The 27,589-nt window shown below is 36.3% G+C and overlaps 2 protein-coding genes and 1 long non-coding RNA gene across 6 annotated transcripts in view; 2 read left to right on the top strand and 1 right to left on the bottom strand.

The window, feature by feature from the left end:
• Window positions 1-15: 15 nt before the first annotated feature.
• LOC127423668 (regulator of G-protein signaling 9-like) lies at window positions 16-14,727 on the top strand. 2 transcript variants are annotated; one of them, XM_051668180.1, is made up of 19 exons: window positions 16-252; window positions 2,227-2,323; window positions 3,983-4,033; window positions 4,206-4,312; window positions 4,739-4,790; window positions 5,406-5,464; window positions 5,569-5,645; window positions 5,799-5,880; window positions 6,053-6,121; window positions 6,799-6,828; window positions 6,926-6,987; window positions 7,090-7,203; window positions 7,580-7,695; window positions 7,861-7,948; window positions 9,416-9,554; window positions 9,643-9,725; window positions 11,618-11,741; window positions 13,743-14,161; window positions 14,308-14,705. In XM_051668180.1, the coding sequence occupies exons 1-19, from the start codon at window positions 187-189 to the stop codon at window positions 14,312-14,314; spliced, it is 1,842 nt and encodes a 613-aa protein (XP_051524140.1). In that variant the 5' UTR covers window positions 16-186; the 3' UTR covers window positions 14,315-14,705. The 2 variants fall into 2 exon arrangements, with proteins under 2 accessions (XP_051524140.1, XP_051524139.1); XM_051668179.1 differs by having other exon boundaries at window positions 13,743-14,727.
• On the bottom strand, window positions 14,007-17,562 carry LOC127423679 (uncharacterized). The gene is made up of 3 exons (XR_007894364.1): window positions 17,515-17,562; window positions 14,702-14,835; window positions 14,007-14,139 (listed from the first exon to the last, which is right to left on the bottom strand). It is a non-coding gene; the product is annotated as an uncharacterized LOC127423679 (long non-coding RNA).
• Window positions 17,563-21,068: 3,506 nt separating this feature from the next.
• Window positions 21,069-27,589, top strand: part of LOC127423666 (myocardin-related transcription factor A-like) — a 40,016-nt gene continuing 33,495 nt past the window's right edge. For all 3 annotated transcript variants that reach the window (XM_051668175.1, XM_051668176.1, XM_051668174.1), the window contains exons 1-2: window positions 21,069-21,172; window positions 21,968-22,021. The gene's annotated coding sequence lies outside the window, so the exon portion shown is untranslated. The remainder of the gene's footprint in view (window positions 21,173-21,967; window positions 22,022-27,589) is intronic.

Here is a 27,589-nt window from a genome sequence, read left to right as displayed (position 1 = left end):
ATACACAGGTTTACCTACATGAGCGGAGGGGTTACCTGATTGGAGCACACAGACATCATCTTTGTGTGCATCAGTGATGATTATAGATTAGACATAGACAACTATAGTGCGATTACCTATAGAGTATTTCCCCCTTTCATTCTCTTACCACGACTGTCGACAGACTGTGCGGTGTGAAGAAGCAAAATGACTATTAGGAATGTAAGGGACCATGGCCAGCGTTACAGACCGCGTATGGCATGCCTGAAGAAGGTGGGTTGAGAGGACCATCCATCCATAGCTCATCATCACCGTCTGTGTTGTTTACATTCTCACAACATTCTCGATTTTAGATAGGAATAATTGTACATTTGATGAACGCTTCAAGACTTTAGATCTGATGATATTTTTTGCTATAAGCAGTCATAACAATCAGTCATAATAACTATCAAAGTCATACTTTGAGTATATTGACCCTGTCTTTGTTTTGGTTACAGAGGAACTTTTCAATTAGATTAATTAATAACCATAATGACCGTTTCTGATGCCTTCATCCAGTTTGTTTGGATTTTATTTAATTTATATTATTTTGGGAGGGCAGAAGTCTACTACATTGCTTACAATTCTCTTTTTTCTTTTTTTTTAAAATATATTTTATTGATATGACCCTTGGTTAGTTTTTCTGTGAGTTGTTGGTTTTGATTTGTGGTTGATTTTGTGAGTTGATTGCCTTTTTACAAAATATATTCCTATTGTTAGTTACTGTTTGTAGGCATTAAAGAAATATTCTGGGTTAAATACAAGTTAAGCTCAATCGACAGAATAAATGGAATAATGTTGATTACCACAAACAATTATTTCATCTTGTCCGTTCTTTTCATTTAAAAAAGCAGAAATCAAAGTTACAGAGAGGCACTTACAATGGAAGTGAATGGGGCCAGTTTTTGGAGAGTTTAAAGGCAGAAATGTGAAGCATATAATTTTATAAAAGCACTTACATTAATTCTTCTGTTAAAACTCATGTATTATTTGAGCTGTGAAGTTGTTTAAATCATTGTTTTTACAGATTTAGGGTTTTAGAGTTTGTTGACATTACAACATCATAATGAAGTTGTAAAATTGGATGTATCTTTACACAGAAAAGGTTAGTTAGTGATTTTATCACACTAAAATCATGTTAACATGCTTGTTATTTACGTCTTGTGGCTATACTTTTGAAACAGTGAATATTTTAATGTTTACAGATTGGCCCCCATTCACTTCCATTATAAGTTCCTCACTGGACCTCACTTTATATATATTTTTTTTTTTATTGAAAAGGAGGGGCAAATGAATTTTTTTTTTTTTTTTTTTTTTTGTGGTAATCAATATTATGCCACAAATGCTGTTGATTGAGCTTAACTTGTATTGAACTTGGAATATTCCTTTAATTGTTTATTAGCAGCTTACACTCAGATAAGGTCACTTTGTGCTTATGGTATTAGTCTAGCTTTGCTATGAGCCTCTGGTATAAAGCAGTCCTTCTTGTATCACTATGATACATGAAACTGTGTATGTCTGAAGTGATCTGCCAACAGTGTGACATACTAGACCACATTTTCTCAAAGCCAATACACGAGAATAGTAATGACCCAATCTCTTAGCCAAGAGCTTTCTGTGATCCAGACGAGGGTACAAGCAAGAGTTCACAAACAGTCTTCAAGGAAAACTTCAAACAGCTAAGTCACAAATCAATCACTGAATATATTTCAAAGCGGCCAGATACGGCCCCTTCAGACCGTGAACCAGCAGGGATGAACCAGACTTCACGGTAGAAGTGTGATAAAGCTCTGTGTAAAGCACAAACTCACCTCTGGTAGAGTTTGAAACTCCTGTCATTATTTACTCACCCTGAGGTTGTTCTAAACCGTATGACTTTCTTCAGTGGAACACAAAAGGAGATATTAGGCAGAATGAAAGGCTCAGTCACCATTCACTTTCATTGCATTTTTTTGTCTCCATACAGTGAAAGTGAATGGTGACTGAGACTAACATTGTGCCTAAAATCTCCTTTCTGTGTGCCACAGAAGAAAGGATGTCATACGGGTTTAGAACAACATGAGGGTGAGCAAATGATAACAGAATTATAATTTCTCTGAGAACTATCCCTTTAAACTAACCATTTTCTTTGTAGATCTTTAGTATTCACAAGATGTTTCATGTTATCATGTTGTGCATCCTTTTTCTATGGCATTCTGTGCATGGTAGATCGAGGCAGTGGTGTTGGAGATGCAGGACCCCAAGACAGGAGTGAAATCTCAGACCCAGAGACTTGTTATCACCACCATCCCACATGCCATAACAGGTAAGACCATCAGAAATGGCTGCCTATTTTCACATCATGTGGTACTATTACTAAGTCAAGCTCTGTGCAAGGGAGAATCTTTTCAAGAAGTTTCACGCTGATGGAAAACATGAGCTGTAAAATACTGTAACCACAAATAGTGGGCTCACCTACTAATTTGTATTGATTTCTGCAGTTGGATTACTCATTGGGAGTGCTAGTTATCTGTGTGGTCCATGCATTTAGAATCTGTTTATGAAGGTCTAAGACCGAAGAATCTATTGCCATGACAACCCCTGAGCAGCTGCCTCCAATGACTCTCTCCTCTAGGCTGCGTGGTCTCAGGGAGAAAGCTCTTGTTATTGTCATTCCCAGTCTTAAAGCTGTTCAGCACCTAGAAGCTTGAAATATCTCTGTTTTTTGCATATGAATACAAAGAATAAAGAGTATGTACAGGTTGGTAGTTAACACTGCACATGTTAAAGAGGCGTAATTGATTATTCAAGGCATTTTTATATAATTGAGATAATAGAAAGACACTTTTTTCAATATAAATTTATTGAAATGATAAGGTATACTCTTCAGGCTAGCAGGCCCACCCACCCTCCTCACCAATGAAGCCACTCAAATTCACTCCTGCAGAGTTCTACTCATTAGTGTCCTCTCAAGAAAGCCTCAGTGGGAGACACAGTGGTATACGCCGCCATAGTGCGATACCTATTTTGAGAACACACCTATGTTTCTGTTGAATACCCAGTGTGGTTAATAAATGTGCCTTTTTCATGAATCTCTCATTTGGAAGTGTCTAGTGTTTAGCTGTTTATCTATATTTAATGGAATAATTAACCTATGAATGAATATTCTGTCATCATTTACTCAATCTAATGTTGATCCAAACACATGTATGTTTCTTATTCTTACACAAAACACAAAAGGAAACGTTAGGCAGAACGACAGCCTCGGTCACCATTGACTTTCATTGCATCTTTTTTTTCCAGTCAATACAAGTGAATGGTGACCGAGGCTAACATTCTGCTTAACGTTTCCTTTTATATTCCACAAAAAAAGAGAAAGTTATACGGCTTTGGAATGACATGAGGGTGAGTAAATGATGACAGAATTTTCATCTATGGGTGAACTATTCCTTTAATAGTTTTTCATTCCAATTCTGCTTCTATATTTCTTTTTTTACTCTTCTCTGCCACTGAATTTCTCACAGTGTTTCATATATCTGGATATTAGTACTGATTGTCAGTCAGGAGACCTCTCTCTCCGTATTGTAGCCAACTTTCCCACCCACTAATACAGCCTTTTATTGCACTGAAATGTTATGCGTTGACTCACTGAAATTCAGAGCCGTTTCTGAGCATATGTGGGCCCTAAGCAAAGTCCTACATGGTCCACAAAGCCCACCAGATCCAACCCCCCCACCCCCCATGAATTGCAGTTATATTTTCCTTTCCCTCTCATGTCACAAGGGGGCCCCTAACTGTCTAATTGAGCAGTAACAGCTGCCTAAGTCATACTGGCAGCTTTTAATATATTTAAGAATAAAAAAAATTTAAAAAACCTTGCTTTGTGGGGCCCCCTGGTGGTTCGGGGGCCGTAAGTGGCCGATAATACCACTTATAGCTAGAAACGGCCCTGCTGAAATGTTCATGGTATATCTTTTTCTTTCAGGGGAAGACATTGTTGGATGGATCGCTAACCGATTCAAAATAAATGCCTTGGGTAAGTTAAGAACATGGTCTGTTTTCTATTAATATAATACATATAAAATATCTCTGTTACTGGCTGGCTAATATAAAATATTGTGCTCTGTATAAGTGCTGTGGTGTGTTCATGTACATTTTTAGATTTGATAACTTTTTAGAATAAATAACTTTCTCATACTTCATGCTAGAGGCCCGAGCTATGGGTACCATGATGGTGGCTTTTGGGTACATCTATCCACTACAGGATCATAAAAGACTTATCATTAAACCTGACACATCTCTGTATCGCTTTCAGGTAACAGGCACAGGCAACCTCTTCACATACTACACTAAAAAAGCGGTAGCCTAAGGATCTACAGTATTTCTACTTGATCTAACCCTTAACAGTTACTTTCGTTGCTGTAACCTAATTTGCCAGGTTGATTAAGTAAAGTAAAACAGCAATTTTGTCTTGAATAAAATCAGTAATTTTATAAAAGTACATCTTAAGGTTATACCTGATATATATATTAAAAAAATGTGCTTCATGTTGTAACATCTAAATTAGCTTGTTTGATTCAAGTAAGTATATTTTTTAATATAATTGAATCCACCAGAAAACCAATTTTAAAGGTTAGATTAGGTAGAAATATCTCTTTAAGGTTAAATCTCTTTTAACAGTCGCAGCCTACCACTTTTTACAATGTGTATGCTTTGCACTAATCTTCCACATTTTTTCCAGACACCATATTTTTGGCCTGCACAGCAGTGGCCAGTTGAGGACACAGACTATGGTGTGTGACTATTTTTCAATTTCCACACATGCTGATTCATTGTTATAGCAATAATTCAGGCTGATATTTTTAGATTATTCATTGCTTAAAGGAATATTCAGAGTTCAATACAAGTTAAACTCAATCGACAGCATTCGTGGCATAATGTTTATTACCACAATTAGTCTGTAAACATTAAAATATTCACTGTTTCAAAAGTATAGACACAAGACATAAACTATATGTGTGTTAACATGATTTTAGTGCGATAAAATTGCTTACAAACCTTTTCTGTGTAAAGTTATATCCAATTTTACAACTTCGTTGCCATGACGACATAACCCCATTCACTTCCATTGTAAGTGCCTCACTGGAACCTCGATTTGTGCTTTAAAAAAAAAAAAAAAAAAAGGAGTTATGAGTCAAAATTAATTTTTTAGGTAATCAATATTATGCCACAAATGCTGCTGATTGAGCTTAACTTGTATTGAACCTGGAATATTCCTTTAAGCTTTCAGGCAGATGTCTGTGATAAAGAATGTGATATATAATAGTCATTTTGTGTGATTTCAAGCTCTCAGTTGGCACTTTACTGGCAAGGTCAGATGTTTTGTGTATTTGTGTGTGTATTTCCAGCTATTTATTTGGCAAAGAGAAATATACGCAAGAAAGGGATGTTGGAGCTATATGAACAGGTAATTTTGTTATGATGCAGACGAAGGTTTTTAACTATGTAATATAATTATACGGCAGATGGTGAGTTCAGAAAAACGTAATACTTCTGTGGTTGTCTACCCAGGAACAGTACAACAACCTTTACAAATGGATGAATCACAAATGGGATTTTATTGTAATGCAGGCCAAAGAGCAGTACAGGTGGGTCACAGGTGGCTTATATAAAATATTCTGCGAAGATTATTAATATTTCCCCCAATATTTGGGAGATGTTTTCAAAAATAAAATGCCACATCATTTCTGCAAGGGTTTTTGGGGAGTTGTTGCTGCATTATAATGTGCTTATTTGTGTAGGGCAGGAAAGGAGAGGAAGAAGCCAGATCGAGTGGTTTTTGACTGTCAGGAACGGGCCTACTGGGTTGTACATCGACCACCGGTGAGTTACCTTAATTGGATTTAGCAGACAAGAGCATTAAAGTTGTGAAAGATTGAGTGATAAATATAAAAATTATTATCCTATAAGTCTATAAGTCAATTCAAAGTTAAATAAACCTCAGAAATGCAGCAAGACATTGCAGTTGAGTAAAACATGTATTTAAATTCAACAGCCAGGTACAGTTAGTGCCATGGACTATGGACATGACAGGATGGTCGACCCCAATATGGAGGAGGTAAAGGTAGGTGTTACAACTAGCTATAACTTATAAGGAAAAACTTTTGAAATTAAGAAATCTGAATTTTATTTAGGACTAAGAATGTAAAATGTTACAAACTAGTTTTGTACTATATAGAAAGAGATATGTATCTGATAAAAAATATAGCAGGTTTGATGAAGAATCTTTATAAGACAAAGAGGTTTATAACCGACATTAATAGACATTACCTTCTGAGATTAGTGCAGTGGGAGGCTCTTGTGCTTTGCTAATCAAGTACAGATATATTCCCAGTATGTCAGCTTCTTTCCAATAGGATTTAAATGATCATAATCTCACTACTTGCAACTTCAAAGCCCTCATTCAATTTCCCCACAAGTCATGGCAATATGCTTGTCTTACAATTTTTTACAAGATCTACAGTTTTTATTCCTAAACTTATGTGAGTAACAAGCAAGAATCCACTTGACAGGAAACAGCAGATGATTTCAAAATGAAAGCACATGCTCAATGGATCATACAAATTGGATTCTGTGTAATATAATTACCATTGCAAGTCCACAAAGCAATCATACTCAATCTATTTTCACCATGACTCATAACCTGCACATAAGAGCCTCTTCACATCTTTTGCTTTAAACACCATATTCTAGCATGACTCACCGTTTCCTTTCTTTGCACTTAAACTGCATCTTTTTCAGAAAAAAACATCTGACTACTACAGAAGAATTGTAAGTATTAACCTTATAAATCTTAACTAGCACACATATTTTCCTGTAAGTGGATTTTATAATTTCTTGACCAATGAATCATTTTGTTTTCTTGTAGATTATGTTCACTCAGCAGTGTATTATGAGGCCAAGGGTGAAGTCATCTGTATCAATTGGAGCGTATGTTATTGTAATATAACTATTCCAGTTATTATTAGCACTATAGCTAGAATTGTATTCTGGATTGAAAATAATACACAGTTAACAGTAATTTTATTGCAGACTTGTTAAGTACACAACAACATACAAAGAGCACGACCCCTTCCTCCAGGCCTGCCTCCCAAGCAACCCCTGGTTAACAGATGATGTAACATATTGGACCCTCAACATGCCAAAGTGAGTCTTAATATCTAAAATAGTATTTAATTTATATGAAATTTCAATGACAGACACAAACCTGTTTATTTGAAATAAAAGCACTATTTTATGTGTAGCATGATTTGGGAACACCTTACAATAAGGTTGTATTTGTTAACATTAGTTAATTGCATTAGTTAACAGGAACTAACAATCAACAGTACTTTTACAGCACTTATTAATCATTGTTAATTTCAACATAATCAAATACATTTGTAAAATTAAAAGTTGTATTAAGTATATATAATATAATATATAAAACATTGTTCATAGCAGTGTTATTGTAAAGGGTTACCAATTATTATTTGTTGAAATGTAAGGCCTACAGTGTTCTGTGTATTTTTGGTTTGAACAGTGTTGAGATGCCAACTAGAATGAGGGTGGAACGCTGGACTTTCAGTTTTGGAGAATTGCTTTCCGATTCTCGAGGGAGGGCTGATTTCCGTCTCTTCCTTAAGAAGGAGTTTAGTGGTATGCATTGTACTTAACTCACACCACTTTCATTTTGACTTTCATTTTGAATCCATTTTGGCTTATTTAAGAATGTAACTAAAAAGGGCAGATGGATAATGTTTAAAACTAATTGTCATTCATTTGGGGAGAATGTGACCATTCTGTAATCTGATTTGTGAATAGGTGAGAATCTTGCCTTTTGGGAAGCATGTGAGGATCTGAAATGGGGTGCTGCAGAGACAATGAAAGAAAAAGCTCAGCAAATTTATAAGTAAGAATCACATTTTTGGCCTGTTTTACAGTGCACGTGAAAATTACAATATATTTTCCTGTAAAGCATATATGTATCTGGCACTATCAACACCAATGTCATGGGTATGATTTCTATGGGTATGATTCTAGGGAACTATTGACTGCACTGTAAGTTGATTTGGATAGCATCTACCAAAACAAATGTACACTCACTGAGCACTTTATTAGGTACACCTGTACATCTACTTATTCATGCGATTATCTAGTCAGCCAATCGTGTGGCAGCAGTGCAGTGCATAAAATCTTGCAGATACGGGTCAGAAGGTTCAGTTAATGTTCACATCATCCATCAGAATGGGAAAAATATGTGATCTCAGATCTCAAAAACAAAAAACATCAAGCGAGCGGCAGTTCTGCGGATGGTCAACAGTGAATGGCCAGACTGGTTCGAGCTGACAGAAATGCTACTGTAACTCAGATAACCGCTCTGTACAATTGTAGTGAGCAGAATAGCATCTTAGAATGCACAACATGTCGAACCTTGAGGCAGATGGGCTACAAGAGCAGAAGACCATGTCGGGCACTTTATCAGGACCATAGTGTTCCTTATAAAGTGCTCAGTGAGTGTATATATTATATTATAAAAAAGTTTTCTAAATGTTTTCAAACATTTTGCTCTACTTGCTCCAATTATTAAAGGGATAGTTCACCACAAAATGAAAATTCTCTCATCATATACTCACCTTCATTCCATCCCAGATGTGTATGACATTCTTTCTTCTGTAAAACACAAAAGAAGATTTTTATAAGAATATCTCAGCTCTGTAGGGCCACACAATGCAAGTGAATGGTGAAAAAAAAATGTAACTCCAAAAAGCACATAAAGGCAACGTAAATGTTATCAATTTGACTCCAGTTGTTTAATCTATGTCTTCTGAAGTGATCCAATTGGTTTTGGGTGAGAACAGACCAAAATATAACTTTTACACTATAAGTCTTGACATCAACTGTCTCCTTGGCAATCATGATTTCATGTTCGATTTCACTTCCTAGCACTCCCTAGTAGTGCTAAATGCCACTAGACAGTGTAATCAAGCTTGAAATCAAGATTGTGCCTAGAGAGTTTAATGACAAAATTTATGGTGAAAGTTGTTTGGCTGTTCTCACCGAAAATCAATTAGATCACTTCAAAGGACATGGGTTAACCCACTGGAGTCTTATGAATTACACTTATGCTGTATTTATGTGCTTTTTGGAGCTTAAAAATTTTGGTCACCATTCACTTGCATTGTATGGACCTACTGAGATATTCTTCTAAAAATCTTTGTTTGTGTTCTGCAGAAGAACGAAAATCGTACACATCTGGGATGGCATGAGGGTGAGTAAATGATGACAGAATTTTCATTTTTGGGTGAACTATTCCTTTAATTACACTGTTAAGTTCAGAAATCAAACCAGACATTTTTTAACCATCTTATTCTATTAGGACCTTTTTGGCTCGTGGAGCTCCTCGGTGGATCAACATTGATGGCAAAACTATGGACATAACAGTCAAGGGTTTGGCACACCCTCATCGCTATGTACTGGATGCTGCCCAGACTCACATTTACATGCTAATGAAAAAGGTCTCTGATCTAATATGAAAATATGCAAGTCAATTGCTAATAACCTGTAGAAGCATGAAATAAATGTTAGCTATGATTTGTCTCACAGGACTCGTATGGGCGATATCTTAAGTCCCCAGTGTTCAAGGAAACTCAGAGGAGGGCTATTGATCCTGAGGCACACAGATTCAGGTCAGATGTTTCCTTCCATTTAGTTTCTATGACATTAATCCTCAGGCTTTGTTGAGATTGACATTACTGTCATTGTGTGTGGGGTCCCAGAGACCCCAAAGATGTACATGTAAAAATAATAATAGTAATTTTGTAATACCTCAAATTATTTTTATATAAGTTATAATTTCTTTTCAAATTCTTTTTATATTTTCACCTGTCCTCTTTTGTCAGGTAAATATTAATATGGCTAAATTAACCTGACAGCATTAGGTTGCACTAAGGAAAGTATTTTTTAGGGTTAGATCAAGTAGAAATAGATACTTAAGGTAACAATTGCATGTCACCACTTTTTCAGTGTAGTAGGCAGATACACCTCTGTCTACTTCACAAAAGTTTTTCATTTCTGGTTGTCCTGAGCAGAAACTGTATTCTTTCGTTTCAGTTCCAGAGTTCCACAGCCACCTTTCCAAATGGTAACCGATTAGAACAAAATAAAAGAATGGTTAAAAACATTCTTTTTAAAATGACAGTACTCTGTGCTAAGAGTGGATAATATACCAGTTGCAGTGTTACCAGACCTTGCAAAAGAAACAAACGGCCTTGTATGGAAAAAACAAGCCCAAAGTAAGGGACTTGCCTCACTAAAAATAAGCAAAAAGAAGATCTTAAATTTTCAGTTGCTTAAGTCCCGGTAAGCCTGTGCGCTAATACGGCCCTGGCTGGCCTAGAATTCTAGGATTTCAATCTTAGGGGGGCTCAGCTGCCAATAACACTATAAGATTATATGTGCTTGTTTAATGTATTCCACTCTGTGTTGCATAGATGGTGTTTTGTTGTTTAAACTGTGTTTTTACATCATTCAAGCTAACCAACTAATGTTTATTCTGAATAATATTTTCTATAATAAACATTTATAAAGTTATAAAAAATAATTGAAATCTCTTTTAGAATATAGACAAACCATGTATTGTTGTAAGTGTCTATTTATTGGCAGTATGTTTCATCTGTCATAATTATTCCATTTTGTTTTCCTTTTATTAACAAAATTTATAGAACATGAATCAATCATTTCACAGCTTCTGTAGTTTAAAGTTATATCATACACCACAAAACCCATAACTTCGATAAATGTCATCTTTATTTAGTGGAGTGAATTTACTCTAGATGATGTTTCTCTGTCTGTCATTCAGATTTGTTGACTGATTCGTTCAGTGACAATTTTTGTAAATGACACCTTTTATCCAGTAGGTGGCAACAATTGAACTGTGTTTTAAGTGAGTCATTAAACCATTGATAAAGCACAGAGTCGTTCACAATCAAAACAAGTCTAATTATTAAGAGGGTGTTTAAGAATAATATGCATTTCCCTACAAATGACAACAAAGCATAGCTATCATTTTGTAAACTGCTGTGCATGACTATACAAAAAGACAAAATCAGCCTAAAAATAACTATAAGTGATTAAATTATGTACTAATGTCATTGAAATGTCATCAGTCACTTTTACTCATAATTTATCCAGCCACTTTCTCTCCTTGTTGAACGAGATTACCGAAGTAAACAAACGAATTACCACCTCCTCTCCTTCAGTCGGTCAACAGATCCTGATCCTCGCTCGTTCATTGAAGGGTGTATATGTCTTTGGTATCATGAAAAAATGATCAGAATGAAATTAGCCAGTTTTTAACAGGTTACCACCATTAAAAAAATAACGTTCCCATTCCATAACAATTGAAAGGGACATCCGTTCATTTTTGGTTTTCGTTTTCGTTCCTTGAACCATTTTTAGTCCCTGAGTGGTATACCTTCTAGTAATGTTTTTTTTTTTTTAAGCTATTACTTAAATTACTTAGCTATTAGACATAAACAGATCATGAGGGTTAAACTTGCTCTTTGTAAATGTCTTCTAGTGAGGCCCAGTTGGAGCAGAATGCCAAGAGACGGCGGCCCAGCCTGAGTCCCATCATTCTGAGACAGCAGGAGGAGGAACAGAAGACAAAACTTGCAGCAAGTGGCCCGGTGGACATTACACAGGTCATGAGCAAACTGGAAAAGAAACAGAAACAATGAGGGGATACCTTGTGCACAGGAAATAGATCATGAGCAGCTACTTCATAAACAAAGACCTATAAGAGTCATGAATATTTATACATTTATATAGGGTGCATTAGAAATTATTTTGCTATTCATTTTAAAACTAATGGCGCTTTGTGTCTGCAACAGAAATTTCTATTTATTTATTTTTTTAAGTTTGCTTGATGTATCTTTAAAATGCCTCAAGTAATCATTTGCGTTAAATACCCAATTCATGCAGTAAGCATCCATTTATGCATTGTTTATTTGGTCATTATGTGTACTTCCTTACCCAAACTGGTTAACTCATGCACAATAATTTTGAACCCTTATGCCATATTTATGTTTTGTCAAATTGTATATCTGTTTTTCATCATGTAAAACCAAACATTATCAAATGCATTAAATGTTATCCTGCACATTACTCAAGTTTGTTTTTGTCTCATGTCTGTTTAAGTTGTGTACCTGTTTCCTTGTAAATCATCATAATCATATATTAAAATATGTAGTAAAACCATTTCTGCCATCTGTGGTCACATCATGTGTCTTTGTCATTCGTGATTGTTTTTGATTGAAAGGTTGAGTAAAATGTCAGTATATATACAGTATATGTACAGTACTCTGCAAAAGTTTTAGGCACTTGTGAAAAATGTTGCATAGTGAGGATGTCTTCAAAAATAATGACATAAATAATTTTAATTTATCACTTAATGTCATAATTCAATATTCAGTGTGACCACCTTTGCCTTTAAAACAGCCCCAATTCCCCTAGGTACACCTGGACACAGTTTTTCTTGGTTGTTGCCAGATAGGATGTTCCAAGCTTCTTGGAGAATTCTATATATTTAGGCTGTCTCAATTGCTTCTGTCTCTTTATGTAATCTCAGACTGACCCGATGTTCAGTGGGGGACTCTGTGGGGGCCATGCCATCTGTTGCAGGGCTCCCTGTTCTTCTATTCTAATCTTTTCTATTTGCAAAAGTAATGTTTGGGAGTCTAAAATTTATATTTCCTATTGACACACTAAAGCTGAAGATATAAATAACCATCTTAAGACAAATGCTTTTGTGAAACATCTTATGCGCCTAAGACTTTTGCACAGTACTGTATCTCATTGTGTAACTCATCAAATTTTGTGTATAGTTGTCATTACCCATGTGTCTTGACCTCATGCCATTAACAGAGGTAATGAACATACATTTTTTTGTGGTTTTGTAAACTGAACAAATTAGAAAAAACATAGAACAATACTTTTCCTGAAAGTAGGTATTTAAAAAAAAAAAGAAAAAAAAAATGAAAGTAAACCAGGAGAACAAAATTTTCAGAAGATTCTATATATATAAAAAAATGTGTGACGATGAAGAAAAGTACAAGTTAAATGCAAAGAACAGCAATTAGAGTGAGATATGCAAAAAGCAAATATTCAAAATGATTGAAACTGAAAATTAAATTAATATCTTTTTTAAAAATAACGCCACTTTTCTTAAATATAGGCATTGTAAATTTGGTGTTATAACTAATGCTTATAGAACTGGTTAAAAGTAAAAATACACCTTTGACCTAAAAAAAAATGCAAACCTCAGTGTTGGTTAACACTGTTAAGGGTGTACTTTGTATTGCCATCACTAGGTGTCCTGCTTGTGTTGCCCTTATACTAATGCAATTGCAGTAGATGGCAAAATGCAGGAATATCAAAAACAAAAATTAGAAAAAATCTTTGTTATAAAAAGAGTTGTCAGTTCTTTTTACATTGCATAAGGAAAATAACACACAGAAGCAATGTTTCATGACACCTCTTGTACCTATCCTGCGTTGATAACTCACACAAAGAGGAGCCCAAGAGGGGAATCTCCCAGAGATGCACTATTTTGCATGATCTATATTTTCTTCCTTAAATTTGGTTGTTCAGTACAAACAGTTATGTAATACTAATAAATACTTTGCATGAACTGTGCCCTACAGCTCTGCCGGTTCACAGCCCCTGTGCCTCACCTAGCAGTATATGCAGGCATTTGTGAAGCCCAGTCCACTACCTCTCCTGGACTCATGACTCTGCCCAACAGTGCTGCCTGCCCCTCTCCCATCAGTGTGGCAATCGACAGCACTCCAGCCTCGGAAAGGAGGTTTGATGGCAATGGAGGGCCTTCGTCCTCCCATTTCCCATCCATTGCAGAGGCATCAGTATCAGAGGAAGATAACCAGCCACCTGCCCCTAAGTCTCGAATGGCTCTTTCACTGAGCAGACTTCTCCGCAGAGGATGCAATGCCCCATCTGTCTTTGCTAGCCTTTCCCCAAAATGTGCAGTGACTTCAGGGGGAGGGAAAGTACAGCCACTTGGAGTGGAGCCACTTGCACAACCTCAACCAAGAAGAATTGCAAAGTTAGTGAGCACTTTTGTCTTATTTCTTGTGAACAAACACACATATTGGACACAGAATAGAATGCATAACAATCTATACATGCATGAAACCATAAGAAAGAAAAATCACAAATACGATCTCTTAAATATCTATTTTCTTCTCCTAGTCAATGATGCAACTGAATCGCTTAGGTCTCCTGCTTCACCTGAGAAAAAGACCCCTGCAATGTCTTAAAATGTGACAAGTTACCAAAGACTTTCAACAAAAGTCAGAAATTTCAATATGAACTTATCAAACATTTCTCACCTTATTTTAGCTACGCTATCCACATTCATTTTATAGCTCTACTCTTGTCAACAATGGACTAATTTCGGTTATTTTTGACTTCTTCGAACAAATTTTAGGATACACATCTGAAAAAAAGCTGATACTTCAATGAAACATAACTAAGAATCTCATAAAGCAAATACAGTAAATATCTTGGAAATCAAATTCTTGAAAAAATTTAACAAAACATTATTATTTTCACAGCTTTTTTCAAATCAAAGTTGACATCCCACCTGAATGCCGGATCTACCCCATTGATTCAGAAGATGAGGAGGACGACAGTACTGATACAGCACGAGGAGGTGTCAAAGAAATCATATGTCCATGGGAAACAGTCACCAAACAAGATGGGGCTGAGTAGAAAATTCTTAGGAGAGTCAATGGAGAGGAAGGAAATACAGTGAACCGTCATAAATATTTAATCCTACAATCCCGAGAAGGCTGTGGTTAGTTTGAAGCAACCTCATCTCTAATAGACTTGTCTTTTATTTCTGATAGCTTTTAGGTAGTGCCTACATGTTATTGTTGCCAATGGAATGACTTGGTTATAACATGTTTAATGTTGGTTTTATGTTTATTCTTATTCTGATGTCAGTTCTACTGTCAATGTTGTTTTATGACAAGAAGGGGCCTTATTTTGAGAGATTTTTTTTGTCATCAATTTATTTAGTGGTGCAAATGACAATTTTGTAATTTTGTCTGTTTTATACAGCTACAAAACACACATAAATGTGAACTGCTTTGAGAAATGTTATTTTCATAGAAGTAAATCTAGTAAGGCAGTAAAACAGAATGCGGATACACATCTGAATGTATTACACATGCAGATACACGTCTGAATGTATTACCTTTAAAATGTTTACATTCACTTTAGAATGTGAATTTGTGTGTCATGGTTAACTTGTGTAAGTGCCTCAATAAATCATTTAAAAGTTAGCTGTTTGGATGTCTAATTGGTACTGTGTACTGCATACAAAAATAGCATATTCCAGATTCAATAAAAGTTAAGCTCAATCGACAGCATTTGTGGCAGGGCCATAGCTAGTGGGGTGGTAACGATTCTATGGACCCAAAGATCCAGGAGGCTTCTGACAGCTATGCTAGGGTGGGCTGGGGGATATCATAGGTGGGCTTTTGGGATGGGGGAGGGGTTACTCAGACTACTAATTTAATGTCTTCAATTGGCGTAACCTGGCTTAATTTTCAAGATCATAAGACCCAATAAAAGTACATTTTACACTTTTTCCCCATATTAAAAAAATATATTGAAATAAATAAACCGATAAACATTGTATATAATCATACGCTCTTACTTAGTTTACTCATTTTAAAACTAATAATTCTAAACAAATAATATTAGCATTATATTCATTCATTTTCTGTTAGCATAATTTCATGTACAGCTGCTTTGAAACAACGGCTGTTGTGAAAAGCGCTGTACAAATAAATTTGACTTGACTCATAGGATTGAAGTAATGGAGGTAGTATACTACCTCCATTACTAAGAAACAAAATAAAGCAAAACGCTTTTAGATCAATTAGAATTACAGCCTTAAAGCAAATTACGAAGACATATTAGAGTCCCCACGAATGCAAGGATGGAGTGTAGAGAAATAATATCAAGGAGGAAAATAAGGATGGAGTGAAAGGAAATATATTAAATGGAGAGATCAAGATTAAGAACCTAAAATTTCACACAGATGGGAACTGCTTAAATAAGTAATTATATAATATTAAATGGTGACAATTCTTTCTGTTTGACAGAAATGTAATAAGCAATGATACTGCCCTACAAAGGCAAAACGCAAAATTGAGTTCTGACTGAAACAGGTCTCTTATGACCTGTCCAGTGACAGACGAGTTTTTCTCATGTGCTGAAATTCAGAGAAACCACTGTGTGAAAATGCAGTAACAACAAAATCCACATCAAAATAATTCAAGTCATTTTTCTCAGTTTCAATGTTAGTTATTGAGTATGGCCTTTGTAGGATAGCAAAGGGTATTGCTATTTTTACCAGTGAAACTATATGTGTAAAGTAATTTAGGGAACACAGGAATTTGGATGGATGGATGGAAAGTAATGCACCAAAAGTTATTTTCATGGCAAAAATAAAGTCGTTTTTAAAAGCAATGACAAACAATAAACAAAATACTATCACAGTACTGTAAAAAGATGTATAAGAGATGTAAGATGCGTGGAGACAGAATCTCTCATCGACACCGAATTAACAACAGGGAAAACAGATGCACACGTCCCGCAACAGTGCGGTGAGGGACAAGTTTTGATTGCTGAGAGCAGGTGCGGGCGGGATGATGTGTGCGCGGGAACGGGAGAAAGAAATTACTTTAACTGGCGGGAGCGGGACAAAACGTGAAAGTTGCAGGTGGGAGGGGGACAAAATATGTTTTTTTTTTTTTTTTTTTTTTTTGCAGGAGCGGGACAGAATCTCTCGGGAGTGGGTCTGAAAAATCCATATCGCGCAGACCTCTACTTTATAATTCATGTCCAGTACTTCACGAGGATAGCTGATGTGGAGGAAGATATTTGATCAGAGTGAGCCTGTGACACATTAACAGCAGCCACATGGTCACCGCACACTGACACAGCACCAGGCTTCTATAGCTTCTGGGAACGTGACGTCAGCAACGCAATGCATGTTGGGACTTTAGGACGCGGAAGCTGTGGTGGATACTGTGTTGTATTGGAAATAGACGGTATAGTTTGTATTATACAGATACAAATACGTAACAATGGTGAATGTTTGTTGTGTAATTAACTGCCATAATTGCACTCACGACCGGCGTGGAAACCGTATTTCAAATGGAGTGCGATTGGTCTTCGTTCGGTCCATTATTGTTTTTTTGTTTTTTTTTTTTCTGTTTGTTATCACTGTGTACTAATATCTAATAACTGATGAGCGTGTCCTAGAACATGGCGGCAACTACCCAGAATGCAATGCGTAGGGGCATAGTTTCCCAAGCTCTATATGGCCACTAAACACCTATACATTACACAAAAATATCTCTTATTTCCATTCTCGCTCACGTGACGTCTCTGACTCTCTGGTTTGCAGCAGCCGCTTCTTGAGTGTGTCGTTGCTTTTGGCCAGTGAAAAAAATAGAAAAACCCTAAACATTTCTGGTGCTGTTTTGTGATTGGTTGGGCAGTCTACAGCCCACCCTCAATGTTTGCGACACAAAGCCCGCCCCCATATTGCTTTTAACCAATGCACAAACTGGAAAAAATTATATATTTTATTTAAAACCATGTTTCCCAAATGTTTGATTGGGTGGGCAAGACTCACGTTTGGGTGGGCTCAGCTCACCCCTGCCCATGCCTACATCCGGCCCCGCTACAGAACAGGGTAAGTCTAATTTAAGTTTGTGTAAAGACAAGTCAAATATATAGGTCTCAATACTCACCCCATTTTACAAAGACTTTAGCTGTGTCTGAAACTGCCCCCTGTCTATATAGTGCACTATTTCGAGTGTCGGCCATTAGTAGGAGTGTGAATTCTAAGTGAGCTACTCTTTCCCTACTTTTGTTCAGTCATTCTTACCCACAATGCACTCTAATTTCGAGTGTACATTTGATGTACACTCGACGATTGCCCATATTCCACCACGGGGAAGACGTAGGCTACAGCTGGGAGTTTACTGCTTCTTCACTCCTGCAATGTTTTATTTCATGCTGAATGTAGGCCTATTAAATTACTTTTTGACAAATCATTACTTTTCTCCCCAATTTGGCCTGCCCAATTCACAATGCACTCTAGGTGCTCGTGGTGGCGTAGTGACTCGCCTCAAACCGGGTGGCGAAGGACGAATCTCAGTTGCCTCCACGTCTGAGACAGTCAATCCGCGCATCTTATCACGTGGCTTGTTGAGCATGTTACCGCGGAGACCTAGCACGTGTGGAGGCTTCATGCTATTCTCTGTGGCATCCACGCGCCCCACCAAGAGCGAGAACCACATTATATTGACCATGAGGAGGTTAACCCAACGTGACTCTACCCACCCTAGCAACCGGGCCAATTGGTTGCTTAGCAAGCCTGACTGGATTCACTCAGCACGCCCTGGATTTGACAAATCATTACTTGATTAAAATAACATAATAAAATATAGAGAGGCAAAACATACAGATACATTTTAAAATGTACTCTTTATTTATATTCATACAGAATTTTGCCATTAAGCTGAAAAATTCTTTATTTACTAAATAATTCACTGAGGTGATATTATTTTAACTCAGGAGACTGCACACAGCAGAAATGATAATTCTGTGGATGATTTAAATATTTGGTTATATCATGTACGTTATGATAACTTTGGTGCTGTTAACGGTCGAAAGAGAAACACTACCCAGCTTGTATTGGAATTTAAAGATACTAAAGTATAACAAATAAATACAAAAATGTACATTTGATAAAATGTGTTTACTCTTTATATTAACATATATATTAAAAATGACAAACAGAATGAAGATTTATTGTATTAATATATTATTTAATAGGAATAGCAAGTAAGGCCCAAGTATTTTAAAAGTTCATATGTGACATTGTTTCTGCAACAGTCCCAGAGCTCTGACGCACGGTGTATACGTCAGCGTCCGAATTCACTCACTCATTTCGTTCACTCACTGCTGAGATATAATGCACTCACTGCCATTCACTATATAGGAAATAGTGAATGAGTGAATGAATGAATGAGTGAACAATTTCGGACACAGCTTTTATGGAAAAAAATGTAGGGACATCTGGAAGGCGAAAGGTACACAATTAGCGATATACACACATTTCTGTATGGAAACGGCTTAAGGGCAGACTTCTTTTGCGATAAACCAAAACTTATGTGACAAAGTGTTTTTTTTTTTTTAACCCTTATGCACTGTTCATCATTAAATCACATTCCAGTTGTTCCCGGTCAGAAGTGACCGGAAACAATAAGCGTGTAATTCTTTTAATTGTAATGAAAGAAATGTAACAACTCTAAATTAAATAATGTAAAAGCACTAAAGTTGTGCATTTTGGGTGTTTGTTTTTTTGGGGGGTATTTAGACCTTTTTTATTTTATTTACTAATTTATTTACCTATATGACCTTGATCTTGAAAATTGACTTTTTTTTATTTTTTTTATTTTCTTATTAATATTTTCTCAAATACTGAACCAATACTCATTAATTATATACCGTTTGAAAGCTTAAAGTCTCAAGAATCAAACTGTGCTGTCCATTTAAAAAACAAAAAAACAAAATTAAATTACAAGTATAAACACTAGATGGCTGCAGAGAGCTACTTATTCATCCCTGTTTGAAGAGATGATTTCTAGATTTTGTCACAAGTTCTGCATTTAGATTTAGATTTAAACATTATCAAAGACTACTTTGTCAAAATTTAGCATTTTTATTGATTTGTTTGAGGTTATTTTTGTCAGTTTTTGCATACCTGAAATGAGTAGAATAACAAGTAATAACCTAATTTATCCCTGGCTGTAACAAGATGAATGTGTGTGTGTGTGTGTGTGTGTGTGTGTGTGTGTTCAGCATTGTATATGTGTTATGGTCTCACCAATTCATTTTGGTGTGTGTGTGTTTTGCATTAAGGCTGATTGTTTTCTTTAAAAAAAAAAAAAAAAACAAAACAGTTTTATAGTCTGACCAGTTCATTTGTGTGTGTGTGTGTGTATATTTGTGTGTGTGTGTGTGTGTGTGTGTGTGTGTGTGTGTGTTATGCACACTTGATGTTTGGTAGTCTACCCCACTTCATGTCTGTGTGTGCATTGTGGCTGTTTTTAAGATTTTATATAATGAATAATGAAAAAAAAAAAAAATCTGTGATTTTTAGTGTTTCTTATTCATTTCCCATGGCACTTTTGACTGGGAACAGTACAAGTGTAACTTTTTTTTTTCCTACCACTTGACTGATCGAATCATCTCCAATTTCTTTGTGTGTGTTCAGATACAAACTGTACGAAATGTCACCCAGTCACGTACCCATCAGATAAAGGAAACCAGATTTGTTGAAGAAACAAAATTGATTGTGGTCAAAAATGACCGAACAGTGCTTGAGGGTTAAGCATGATGTCATCAAGCACACTTTTTATCAATAAAAGGCCATTTGAATGGAAACATGCAGAAGATGGCAAATTTAGCAAACATTTTTATATGCATTTTCACTTTGTCAATAACAAAACTGTACTGTTACTATAACCCAGATTTTTGCTTTTTTAAAGAAAAGGCGGGGCAAGCCTAAATTAATTTTTGTGGTAATCAATATTATGCCACAAATGCTGTCGATTGAGCTTAACTTGTATTGAACCCAGAATATTGCTTTATGTTCTCTTAACTAAAAGAAAACTAATCTTCTCATTTTCAAAGCAATCATGCAACATATTTAAATAAATTAGCGAACGATTAGTGAGTGAACGACTAAGTATTTAATTTAATTTAATTTAATTTAATTTAATTTAATTTAATTTAATTTAATTTTATTTTATTTTATTTTATTTTATTTTATTTTATTTATCCGAGGAGTATAATTTTCATATTATAAAGAGACTTTTATTTTCAGGAAATGCTGTGACCCCATTGACTGATTTCACACTGCTCTGCGGTAGAGTAGCCGGATGCCATAGCACAGTTTTTTAAAAACTATATGAACACATTTATAAAGCCTATTGGTTGTTATATTTCACTTTGCAACTCGGTAAGTTGTTCAGATCAGACAGGAACGCATGCAAGTACCCATTTAAACGCTGAAAGGCTTTAATTTGTAGAAACAATCTATAGTCTGGCATAATTCATCCGTTTCTGATGTATTGTTGCTCAGCGCTCATTGCACTTGATCCACTGCTAGTGTCTTATTACATACACATGGAACTGCGGCGAGGATCTGGCCTATTTATTCTTATTTAAGATATCTAATGATGTTTTCTCAAATGTATGAGCTTCTTAGCGGCACGAGATTCTCACTTCCTGCCATGTCGCATCATTGATGCCAGTTTGGCAGCAAGCAATTATGAAAAGTGTTATCAAGAAATGCTTTTGAATGTCTTTTCATTATTAAGGCCACATTAAAGCCATAACTCTGTAACTATGCGATTATACCATGATTATACTATTTTTGTTGGAATATTTTGAGTATTTGGTGAGCTAGTGCTGGGACACACCTACTTACTCATGCGAATCTTTCCCGATTGATTGATACAAACAAGCCAACAAGGAACCACTTATATTACTTATATTTTAATGAAATATGTATGGCAGGAAATATTGGTTGACTTTCAAATTGTTTAATTGCAGGCTTATTAACTGCTATTACAGATGTATTACAGCTTATTACATAACCATTTGTTTTCACTGCTCTACTAACATGTGTCTATAAATCCAAGCCATAGTTTGGCTGTGAGGCTTTGAGATATTATACATTTATTATTTTTTGTTTTTTTGTAAGGCTTTTACATAGGCTATCTTTCACTATCAATACTGAATTTTTCAACAGGCCATCAAGATGCAAATACAACTGAAATCTGTTACATTGGATCTCATAATTAAGGTACTGTGCTCTTTAATGTTTATGTGGTGATCATGTAGATTACATTAATTAACACAATATCAAAGCTAATTTCGAAATACTAATTTGATCAATCCCTGAAGGGCATGTCTGTCCATAATTATGTAATTCCTGCTGGTAAATGGGATCAGGGGTTACCTGCATTCTTTTGTGCATTACTCAGGTGAAGGTTTATGTGTCTTTAGGAGTATGACTGTGACTGATGATTAAATGCAGGTGAGGACCTGCACAATGAGGAATGTCAGAGAGCTCTGTTTTCTTCTTCTTTCCAGTGTAGTAATCCTGCACATGTCTGAACACTGTTTCTCAAATAAAGTAGGAATGTTCTTCCACGATAGCCCTACTATCATAGTGGTGGTGGTGTAGTGGGCTAGAGCACATAACTGGTAATCAGAAGGTTGCTGGTTCAATCCCCACAGCCATCACCATTGTGTCCTTGAGCAAGGCACTTAACTCCAGGTTGCTCCAGGGGGATTGTCCCTGTAATAAGTGCAAATAAGTGCACTGTAAGTCGCTTTGGATAAAACGTCTGCCAAATGCATAAATGTAAATATATGCCAGGTTAGCTATAGTGGTAACGTGTTATTTTTTATTTTTTTTTCATGGCTGGCAAGAGAAAGATGTGATCTAATAGCAATTCTCAAAGAAAAGTACACAACTAGCTGTGGGTCTTGCAAATCTGCTTTTAATGGTCAGGCTTACAGCAAGTGGAAAAACATTTTAATGTGCTCAAAAGGCTTGTCAAATATTGTGTAACCGCTCGACAGAAAATTATTTCTTCTTTCTACTCCACCTCTCTTCTCATGGGACCTCCGGGCGGGATTGGCGTATTGATAGACTCTAGATGCTGATGAGCTCATAATGAGGAATGCATTAGCTAACAAGATGGACAAAGCTTACACAAAGAAAAAATGCAATCATTCAATTAGACACTGATTTTGTTAAATTATGCCTTTTAAGAACAGCAGCCAGCAACACTTCTGAAATGTTCAGATCTGACACAGTAAAAAGCATGGTGTTTTGCTGTGTTGTTCCAGTGTTGTTTTCATTCTTAAAGAGATAGTTCACCAAAATAAAATGAAAATTCAGTCATCATTTACTCACCCTCCTTTTGTTCCAAAACCGACTTTCTTCTGTAAAACACAAAGGAGTTGGGCAAACTGTGAAGGACTGACAGCTTCAGTTACTATTCGGCTTGGGATCGATGCTTTTTTCATGCAACGGTAATCAGAAAATTTTCCCAGTGATTTGATATATATCTGCATTTATTCCAGATATAAATAAGGCTGCTCGCTGCACAATAGTCTTTGTTTCTTCAGACATTTTTCTTAACACAACTTTGGTAAAGTGTGAGTGGCAGGGTAAATTAAAGGGGGTCGCACACCGGACGTGTCTGGAGGATGACATGCTGCTTTCTAAAATTAGGAACAGTTATTTTCTACAAAGGTCCGTACACACCGTCGCCGTCTCTGGAGGCTACTCAGAATTCTGTAGCACCAAAGAGAGAAACTCACATAGTTTTCCATTAAATTTGACCTGAATCATTATCAAATGACAAAGATTATTTACTTTAGCTATCACTGGATGACATATTGTGTATATGAATTTTTCATATACCCTACACAATGTATTTTCAGTTACAAGTATGTGTTTTTGTGGTTTGACCGCTTGATTGAAAGCTATTCAATGCGACATACAGATAAATTGCATAATAACTTCTAATCGTTCAGTTTCCTCAGTTACACCAGTTTCATACACTTACCTGCAAACTCATCAATGTCACTTTGTTCATTCTTGAAGAAGTACAAAAACCTTTGTAACGTTTGTGTGTATGGTGGCTAGATCCACAACTTAGTTTGGACTGTGCCTTGTCCTAATGCGACCGGCTTCATTAAATGTTGTATCACCCTCTTGTGGTCTCCCAACGCTATTACGCCAAACTACATTAAACAGAAGGCCAACTGGCAGTGAATTGGAAAGCACCCAAATTAGAGGTCTGCAACCCAACACTGGCCGTACGTGACCCGAGAACCCAATGGGTTTCGGGCCAGGTTTGGGCAATTTTTCTGCTTGTTGCCCGCATCTCGCTGTTTCTTCAACGTCTCAAGCAGGACCGGCACATTTTAAAGACACCTGCGTTGTGTTTCATTCTTTGCGCTGTGTCTAGATTGTTTTTAGCGCAGGTGTCACAAAGATTCAACAACCAAGCAGTTCAGGCTGCATAGAGGGACTGTTGCATTGTTTCATATTTTTACAGATTGTTCTGCACCAAGCAAAGTTTCAATGCATAAACAGTAAGGCAATGTTTTTTCCCCTTCTGGTCTAGTGTAATGAGGGGCTTGCTTTGTTAAAACAGTATATGTTTACTGTTTCAATACTGTTACAAATGTTGCCTATATGTTTGCCTAAAATACAGCCTATTGCAACAGTACTTGCTAGGAGAAGAAATTATAAAGACAATGAGTGATTTTGGGGCAGGTTCTGGTTTAAAATCTGATGGCATCATTCTGACCGGGTAGAGTCAGGCCACTCAGTCTCAGGTACAGGTCGGGTTTGGATTTCATTTTAAGGCCTGTGCAGACCTCTAACCCAAATTAGGCTTCTAAATGAAATGCTGGCTGATGTTAATATATCGATGCCTCAAAAATGTATCAATAAAATAACTTGCAGATCAAAAATTAGTATATTGATATTTTATGACACGCCTAGTCACCGTTCACTTTCATTGCATGGAAAAATGATGCTGACTGAGGTTAATATTGTGCCTAACATCCCCTTACGTGTTCCGCAGAAGAAAGTCATATGGGTTTGGAACAATATGAGGGTGAATAGTTATTGACAGAATGTTTATTTTTGGGATAACTATCCCTTTAAATTGGGCCATGAATTCAGTTATCGCCACAAAGTTAATGCCCTTACAAATGTCAGTAGATGTGCTACATTACCTCACAAATGGAGAGTGGCGCCTAATATGCATTTGAGAATTGGGCTGCCAGTGCCAGCATCTCTGCATTTTAAATTCTCGGATTGAACATTGCCTTCAGCATGGTCCCAGTCAGATGATACTTTAAGTTGTTTTTAATGTCTCAATGGCAACTGCCTTTACTGCTCCTTGTGGAGCCTTTACAGCTACAGAGACTGTCTTTTGTTCCAGCTCTCTCTGTTTAATGTATTCTTCCCAATTGTTAGGGTGAAGAATGAAAAGGACAGTGAAAGCCATAAAATAAAGAAGGCTTTGGACAATAAAACCTTACAGCAACATGGAGATGTGAACAAAATTAGAAGTGGATAGATGATGGATGAATGATTAATAATAATCAAAAGAAGTTCAGTGTGCGTGAGCAATCCCACAGACTCTGGTTGCTGAGTGCATTAAATTAGCAAAAATATTTAAAAAGCAAACATGCAAAGGGCAGAGGATGTGTAAAACTTTGTGACGCGTGGGTGTTTGAATTCTGAGGAAATCCAGAAATCTATCTGCAGAATTTTGCAAGTGCAAATTCTGTGCAGGCCTGTTGATAACGTAAAGATAAGATGGCTGTACAGTCATTCTTTGTTCTGTTCTGCTGGAGGCTTTAAGTACTCCCCCTGATGTTATTGTATATGTTTGTGAAAATTGCTGTCTCCAGACATATTGAAAGACACTGAGAATGTTTGAGTTCCGATTTTGCTCAATGGTTCACGCACAGGTTTAAACTTGCAGTGGGACGGTCGCTTTAACTATGCACCTTCTGCAGCGTTCGGTTCGGCGAGTGTGCTTTGTGTTTTATAGACCATGTTACCTTCCCTGGTTTGAATTAAGCAAGTGAAAACAAGGCACAGTTTTTCTTTTCTCAAGGACTCAATGGCTGCATGGAAAATGAGCTGTGAATTTCAAAATCTGCTCAGCATGGTCATGTGTTGGGGGTGTGATATCTTTATCTGTGTTCTTGCAAAATATATACAGTAGATGTTGCACTGTTAGGACAGGATCTATAAAGACCCCATGAAATCAAAATTAGAGATTAGATTAGTAGTGTGTGTTTGCTTTGAGGTCATCTGTATGCTAGTGTACACCTATTAGGGCTGGGCGATATATCGAATATTCCCGAGAAGGAATTCAAATTTTGGCAAATTCTTTTAACTGGTTAACTGCCAGCATTAACTGGTTATTTACCGGTTAACTGATAAGCCATGAATCAAACAAGTGACAAAACAGGCATGACAAAGGTCTATACTGGTTGAAACTAGGGATGGGCATTCATCAATAATTTGGTATTCAAGTGTTTAAGCTCATAAACAATGAATACTTGAATATTCTATTATTTAAATGAAGGTAATTAATGAGAAAGAGACGTTGTAAAATTTGTCATAAAGGTTGCATCACCATGTATAAAAAACAAGCTTCTAATTATATCCAAAACAAGCTTATATTATATCCTGTGTTTTTTTGTTGAAAACATTAAACAGGCAATGCGTGAAAACAAAATTATAGAATGTAAGCATTTAAGCTCATGCAAAGCAAAGAAAAAGAAACCGCTAATAAAATAGACTAACGTACAGGACGACTATAAATACTCGGCATATAATAGTTATGTTTATATTGTATCTCATGTTTTTGTTGAGAAAAACAAGCATATCCACATGCGCTCAGTAAACTATACTCATTTGTAAACCCCAGTTTAATTGATGGAATGTCCCTCCGCTAGCAAAGTCTTTCTTGGATGCCATGTTTGTTGTTTACAGAAGTGTTGTGGGGATTAGGTTGTTACGGGGACGCTGCTTTCCGTCGAGCTGCACATTTACGGGAGTAAAGAGTACACCGCTTATACAGTACATTTAAACAGGAACCCAGCTTTCCTCGCAGTAAGCCACATCGCAATAACCCGCTTTTTGGTGTCCATCCAGTGTTTCCCACAGGATTTACTTCCATCTGGTGCAAATAATTGGGTTCAAAACAGTGTTACTATGAATGCAAACTTTAATACAGTGAAAAAGACACTCTATTAGCATAACATAAATATATATATTTATATATATATATATATATATATATATATATATATATATATATATATATATATAATAAATAAAAATTTCCAACATTCTTTTGAATGTCCATGTGCTAAAATAAAATATTTGATGCCACGAGTGTACCTTCATTTACTATTACTATTATTTTGAATGGCCATGGAAAATGAAGCAATGTGATAACAATTTTACCTGGTCGCAAAAAGTAGTCTGTTAATTTACCTGATGAACTTTCACCTTTTACTGACCCTTTATTCTTCGCATAGTGAAGTGTGTGCTTCTAAATCACTTGCACCTTTATTAGCAACTGACACAAAAGTGCCAGCTTTACATGTCATACATTCTGCTTCCCACGGATCTCGACCTGGACGAAAGCATGGGAATGTTTTGTGCAAATATTCTGTAAATTTGCACTTTTGTTTGGGCATTTTTTCCACTCAGCTTTCATTTGCTGCTACTGTCAAGCAACTGTTTGATGCCGAACACAACAGTGCTTCGCGCGTTCGCGGATAGATTGACAGGCAGGAATTTGGCCAATAG

Source organism: Myxocyprinus asiaticus, chromosome 32 (assembly GCF_019703515.2).
Source record: "Myxocyprinus asiaticus isolate MX2 ecotype Aquarium Trade chromosome 32, UBuf_Myxa_2, whole genome shotgun sequence".
Lineage (NCBI taxonomy): Eukaryota > Metazoa > Chordata > Actinopteri > Cypriniformes > Catostomidae > Myxocyprinus > Myxocyprinus asiaticus.
The sequence above is the reverse complement of the archived record's forward strand: the minus strand, read 5'-3'. Positions and strand labels throughout refer to the sequence as shown.